General features: G+C 50.1%; 1 protein-coding gene across 1 annotated transcript; it reads right to left on the bottom strand.

The window, feature by feature from the left end:
* Window positions 1-4,535: 4,535 nt before the first annotated feature.
* On the bottom strand, window positions 4,536-6,237 carry LOC125926356 (histone H3.3A). Its single transcript, XM_049635713.1, has 4 exons — window positions 6,096-6,237; window positions 5,513-5,650; window positions 5,256-5,409; window positions 4,536-5,161 (listed from the first exon to the last, which is right to left on the bottom strand). The coding sequence occupies exons 2-4, from the start codon at window positions 5,638-5,640 to the stop codon at window positions 5,033-5,035; spliced, it is 411 nt and encodes a 136-aa protein (XP_049491670.1). The 5' UTR covers window positions 5,641-5,650; window positions 6,096-6,237; the 3' UTR covers window positions 4,536-5,032.
* Between the last annotated feature and the right edge of the window lie 817 nt (window positions 6,238-7,054).

Raw genomic sequence — 7,054 nt, 5'->3', positions numbered from 1 at the left:
CACAGCAATCTGTTCTTGCACCTTGCACTGAGCACTGCCCACCCTCCATTCCCACTGTATATATTCCTGAACTAGGGTTGGCAGCTACTGGATGGAGACAAGACCCCAGTCCCTGGCACCCTTCCAAGTCATGTGTGGCTTTATAGCCCCTCCAGGGACCACAGCCTCATCAAAGCCCCTGCCCTTGCTTCCCTGGTAGTGAGGGTGACTGCAGAACTCTGAGCTTCCTCTATGGAGAAGGGTGATGGTGTACGTGGGGTGGAGGAGGGTCCTCTGCTCAGGGCAGAAAGCTACATGCTTCTCCTGGGTGTGCCTGACCGACAGTCCTGGCCCCTGATGCTCAGGCAAGGGGCACATCCCAGAGAAGTTCCATGATCCTGCTTGGAACAATGGTGGTATCCAGGTGGGATCCCTCACCGCCAGGGGGCTGCTGGGCAATTAACAGAGCCACGGGGAGCAGACACCCCCCAGGGGGGCAGGACACCAGGCCCTGGCTCCACCTCACGGCACAGCCTTCTTCTGTGTAAACTCCAAGCTGACCCAGCTGCATCACCTCAATCTACAACCTTGCTCATTCCCCACACGTGCTGACAAAGAGGTGACAAAGGGGTCAGGGAGCCAAAAGGCCGGCCATCTGGCCCAAGGGGGCATTTTTAGCCTTCTCCGTGGGGGTGCTGCGGGATTTGGGCTAGCAGCCTGGGCAGGGACTTGGCCCTTCCTTCCTTCCCCTAGCCTTGTCCTCAGGAAGGCAGCTAGACGGCCAGCTGCCTGTGCTGAAGTTGCCGACCAAAGCCAGGCCCAGCTGGACGGACTCCCCCTGAGGAATGCCCAACGGGGGCAGGTGGGACCACCACTGGGCTGAGGGAGGAAGAGGCCGTGGGGCCCAGGCACGGCACAGCCAGCTCAGCGGTGTTCTTCGGTCCATGCCTCAGTGTCAGGGCTGAGGGAAAGCAGGCTGTGATGGCCACAGTGGGGTGACGGTGAAGCACTCCCAACCCAAGGGACGGGGAGGCAGGGGTGGGGACCGGAGGCTCAGGGTGGGGGCTCAAGATTCTCATGCCCAGTAGACCACAGCACCACCAGTGAGACAGCTGTGGACGGGTGTGGTGAAAACCACACCTCGCCCTTCCCCGTTGGCGGGCTGGGCTGGCCACAGGCCTGAGGTTCTGCTCTCTGGCCCCCTCTGCTGTTGCCCCCGGACACAGGCTGGCCCCGTCTTGTGGGAACCAAAGGGCGAGCCCAAGTTTCCTGCTGAGCCACTGGCAGACAGCTGACTGGACTGTGTCTACCCTCTGCTACTCTACCTGAAAGGGATCCAGAAGGGGCCTGCTTTCCAAGTGCTGCACAGGCCCCAGCCCCCATGCCCACCGCCAGGCAGGAGGCAGTGCTTGCAAGGAGCCAGCTAGGGAGAGCCCCGGGGAGAAAGCTGAGGAATGACTGAGGAACTGAGTGGGAAAGAGTCAATTTCCAGTCCAGCCAGTTAGCTCAGACCTTGTTTCCCTACACTCTGAGCCTCCCTGGCTGGGAAGCCCCCGCAAGGGGTATGGGGTGGCCATTGCTGGCCTCTCCCGGATCTGTCCTTCCTTCTCGCTGAAGTGTGAGGACGACCCAGTTAGCTATTTGTCTAAGGGCAGATCTCTGTAAATAAGCTGGGTTTGGGGCACCTGGGTAGCTCAGTGGCTTGAACATCCATCCAGCTGGATTTCGGCTCAGGTCACGATCTCACAGTTGTGGGTTTGAGTCCGTTGGCCAACAGTGCAGAGCCTGGTTGGGACTCTCTCTCCTCCCCCTCCTCTTTGTCCCTGGCCCACTTGCACGCTCTCAAAAAATAAACAAGGAAACTTAAGATATATTTAAGTAAGTTGGGTTTGAAGTGCTTGCCTGTTTTCATACTACCTTAAACTTTGCAGTTTTTGTTTTAATGTTTATTTTTGACAGAGAGAGCATGAGTGGAGGAGGGGCAGAGAGCAAGGGAGACAGAATTTGAAGCAGGCTCCAGGCTCTGAGCTGTCAGCACAGAGCCCGACGCGGGGCTCGAACTCACGGACTGTGAGATCATGACCTGAGCTGAAGTCGGACGCTCAACTGATTGAGCCACCCAGGGGCCCGTTTTTTTTTTTTAACGTTTATTCATCTTTGAGAGACAGAGGATGAGAGGGGAAGGGGTAGAGAAAGGGAGACACAGAATCCGAAGCAGGCTCCAGGCTGTCAGCACAGAGACCGATGCCGGGCTCGAACTCACGAACCTTGAGATCATGACCTGAGCCGAAGTTGGGACGCTCAACTGACTGAGCCACCCAGGCACCCCACCACCTTAAATCTTGTAAATAGAGTGTAATTTCTACATGTTGAATAAATCATCTGGTTTTACACATATCAGTTTAAGGATGAAGCAGGGATTATTTCAGACTTAGAAACAAGGGCCCACAGGTCCATAATTACTATTAGCCTAGCAGGGAAAAAGGGGAATGCGAGGACAAACAGGTGTGGAGGAAAAGCAATGGGGGCTACCTCACCAGGGTGGACCTGGCTTTTGGCCAGGCTGAGGGCTTCAGGACAAGGGCAATAAACAGCTTGGTTCAAGATCTCCTGGTAGTCAGAGCCCGTGCAGGATGCGGACACTTCCGGCCCTCAACGGGTCTGGCCTAATCAAATCCATCGACAGTCAAGAAATGCACCATTAATCCACAGGCTCAACAGGCACAAATCTGCAGCCTTGAGCAAACTGTGACACCTTTCAAAAGGGGGTCTGCCTGTCCTTTCTGAATGCATCCCCCCCCTCCCCCCCCAGCTGAGTCAGAAGGCAAACTTTCTGGGCATTTCCCCACAAAAAGTTTTATTTGTGAAATAGATATTATCAATTCAAATGAAGACCATTAACAAGATGAGATAATCTCAACTTCAAAAAACTTTATTTTTGTCTCATCAAGGGCACAGGATACCTTCATCAGCTCCAGCTTTTGCTTTTCTCCTTACAGATTCTGTTCCATCACCTAAAACCCAGGGTTATCCTGTGTGGGCAGCTTCCTAGAACCAAAAGATACTTTCGACTGCTGGGTTAAGTATGCTCATGCAAACTGTGCAAGCACAAGCTGCACTATTTAAAGCAGCAAGACTCCAAGCTGCCCAATAAAACCCACAAATGTCTACATCAGGATGTACCCAAGTCGTACTGGGAAGAGTCAAGTTTCACCCCACTTGGGTTATCACAACTAGTAAACTCAACAAACGGACATCACCAGTTAAGTCTACTACTCAGACACTGCCAGGCACCCCACAGCACATTCCCGTGTCCAAGATGGCAACGTCCTTCAGAAACAATGTTGAGATCATCAGAATTGGGAAGTCACTGCTCCAGAGCAGTTGTTGGACTCCACCCTCCCACCTTCAGTGCCTCGTGAAGACTCATTAAGCTGCCAAGAATCAAGCCTACGTATCCTAACTTGCGTCTCTTCATAAGCCCCTTGAATGTGAAACTAACCCAAACTTTTTTTTTAAAAAGCTACTTTATCAGGGCACAACTATCTTTTCTATAGCTACTAGCTTCAAACACACAAAATGCTCATCTGATGACCAGTGGCCGTCGTGCCCATGGTCTTGCTGACTAGATCTAGATACTAACAAGCTTACAGTGGACCATCACTGGTCAATTAAACTAGCTTCGTACTGAAAAAGTGGCTTAAACCAAGGTACTCTGTACTTGCGGTGAAACGACTGGTCTACGGAAATTCGTCATTTTTGTATACAAATGGCTCGTCTACCAAGCAAAACCAGATATAGACCAAGCTCAAGCTTCAAGATACAAAGAACCTAAATAATGGATGTATTTCTCTGTATACTCAATGTAGGTTTTTGACACTTCGTTGAATAAACAAGTTTATTTGTAAATTTAGTCAACATACATAATTGACCTAAAGACTTCAATAGGTTAGTTTTTAAAACCACTTGGAAGGCCACCTCTATAAAGTGATTTTTCCAGGACCATGTATCAGATGTAACCTAACCCGACACCACCTTAACTGGCAGAGGCTCAAGAAGCTGGAGTTGTGTGCCCCTCTCCCACAGCAAGTTTACTCTAAGGGTTATTATAATACAAACTCCACAAGGAAAAGAACTTCGGTATGGTTTCCTCTTTGTAGAGAAAAAAACCTAGTTATGAGACCAGTCACAACACAAAGAAAAGCTGCACTAACTAGTATAGAATATTAGTAACAGATGATGCTGGTGTGAATAACTTGTATTATATTCTAGAGCCCTTATAAATAAAATCCCCCCCTTAGTGTTTGCATTAATCAGCTAGAGGGTTAGTTAACATGTGGTAGAATGAGGACTTATGCAAGGTATAATTTGCAAAGCAGTTTACTCTCATGAAAACAAGTGCAGTCTAGTTAGGAGAAAACCAACTGGACTTTAAATTACACACACCTTAATGACAAGACTCCCCACCACATGTGAATGTAAAACATTTAATTTAAAAATGTTGACACTACAATATATAAAATAGCTATTATAAATGCACATAGTGTATTCTATAGCTGCCAGTTTTACTTTTTTTTTTTTTTTTTTTTTTAAGGAAACTGTAAGTTACACTGTGGTTAAGACTTGTATCTTCACCCTTGAAAAAGCCCACATTCTATCACAGTGATGTATGGTCAGACTTAACAGCCCCAATTGTTAAACACTTGGATCAAGTCATAACCAGTTTTATTGCAAAAGGACCCTGTACACATTTATCAATTCTAGTACCTTAATAGCTACCCAACAAGTCATTAACATACAGAAACATGCATCATGAGAAGCAAGAAATATCACCCATCCCTTCTGCATATTAGCAACTTGTCACTCCTGAGCAACAGTGCTCACATCACTGAGGTCTGTGAACAGTCACTTTTCGCATTCATCCTGAGTGAAAGATGGAATGACTTAAGTACAAATGCAACATATTATAAACAATTTCTTACAAAAAAAGTCACAAATTAAACCAAAGTATTTTACAGAATTTACTACAAAACACCATAAAAACTGCCTTCACTTAAGCTCTCTCTCCCCGTATCCGGCGAGCCAACTGGATGTCTTTGGGCATGATGGTGACTCTCTTAGCGTGGATGGCACACAGATTAGTATCTTCAAATAAACCCACCAGGTACGCTTCACTGGCCTCCTGTGGAGCACAAGAGCCACACCATTAAACTCTCTCCGAGGACGAGAAGCCACGCAGAAGCCCTCCGACCCTACTCCAGCCACGCTCGTCTTACCTGCAGCGCACCAATGGCGGCACTCTGAAACCTCAGATCGGTTTTGAAATCCTGGGCGATCTCCCTCACCAACCTCTGGAAAGGCAGCTTCCGGATCAGAAGCTCGGTCGATTTCTGGTAACGACGGATCTCTCGAAGCGCAACGGTCCCGGGCCTGCAGCGGGCAGGAGAGTGTAAGCGGATCCCCGAGAGCGGACAGCGCTCCCGCTTGGGGGCCGCGCGCCGCCGGGTCATTGTTTTCCTTCCGCCTCGCCTACCTGTAGCGATGAGGCTTTTTCACCCCGCCAGTAGAGGGAGCACTTTTCCTGGCGGCTTTAGTGGCCAGCTGCTTACGGGGCGCTTTCCCACCCGTAGATTTACGAGCAGTCTGCTTGGTTCGGGCCATTTTCTTTTACCTAAAGAAGACACCCGTGACTCTCGGGCCGTGGCGCTAGCCTCCCGGGGGCGGAGGATGGGACGGGCTCGGCGCCCCTGCCCTTCCGCCTCTTTGCCGCGGCAGATGGCCCGGGGCCGCCGCCTCCTCCCCCTCCCCTAATGACTCAGGCTGCGAGGAGCGGCGACGGCGGCCTCCCCCGGGAGGGGGAGCGCGGGGAGGAGTCACTTCCCCTCCTCGACGGGCGGAGGCCCCGCTTGCCCGGAACCCGGCGTCGGGACCTCTGAATCACCACCGGGAAAGAGGCGGAGACGCGGTTCCGGAACGAAGCCACAAGGGAAAACCTCCCGGCCCCACACCCGACACGAGCGGCCCGCACCGGCCAGCGCTCCGTTCCCAACGGCTGCGGCCCGCGGCATCAACGGCTGCCGGGGCCTCGAACAAAGAGTAAAACCGCCAACACTTACCCAACGCCGAAGTCTTAGGCCGCTTCTCCGATCGTCGCGCCGCTCCTGCTCCCCAATGAAGAGCCGCAGTCGCCGAGCAAAGAAAAGAGGACCCTCCAACGAACGACCAAACCGCTCTGTGCTCCAAGCCCCCCCTTTGCCTCCGCTTTTATACCCACGCTTCACGCTGCGTCTCTGCGTCATAGGGGATTCATTTGCATACACCAACGACTTTTTCTATTGGCGGGAGCTTTCGCCGACGCGCTGACATCCCCGACACAAAGGCCGTGCTTCGGCCCCGCTCCCGGATTGGTGGGTATCTAGGCCGCTGATTGGCTGTTAAAGTGGCCTGATGATTGGATGAATGCAAAGAGGAATGGGCGAATCAGAGGTTAGCACGAAGCGGCTCTTCTGATTGGATAAAATGAAGCTATGTTTGGATCCTTCCCTTGGTTCCAAAGCTCTACAATAGAAAGTCAATGCAAATGAATTGCATTGGTCTCTATCAGGGCTTAAGGGTACGGGATGGGCAGGAGCCTAACCATAGATGCATCTCGCTAATAAAATGCAGGAGGAGAAGTTACTTTAAGGAAGTTTTTGCAAATATTTTCCGTTGTAAAATAAAATGTGTTCCCTGTGATTATTTACTTTCACATTTTGATAGTTATGTACACAGTGTACAAAATTAGAATTCAGCAAATCGTATTACATCACCAAGTATTTTAGACATCACGCATATACATTTTAATCAAAAGGCAGTTCTTTTGTTTGGTGGTGTAGGTAGGAGTAAATAGTAGATACAAAGAAAAATGTCAATAAATGATTTTATGCTTCCTGTTCTGTATGTTCTCAGACCATCACAAATTACATTACATTGTAATTTCAACATGCTTAAGAAGTAACCTACTAAGCAGCATATTTTGAATTACCTAATTCAACTGAATGAAATGACTACAGCCAGAATGGGAATAGTCCTAGAA

Source organism: Panthera uncia, chromosome E1, assembly GCF_023721935.1.
Source record: "Panthera uncia isolate 11264 chromosome E1, Puncia_PCG_1.0, whole genome shotgun sequence".
NCBI lineage: Eukaryota > Metazoa > Chordata > Mammalia > Carnivora > Felidae > Panthera > Panthera uncia.
The sequence above is the reverse complement of the archived record's forward strand: the minus strand, read 5'-3'. Positions and strand labels throughout refer to the sequence as shown.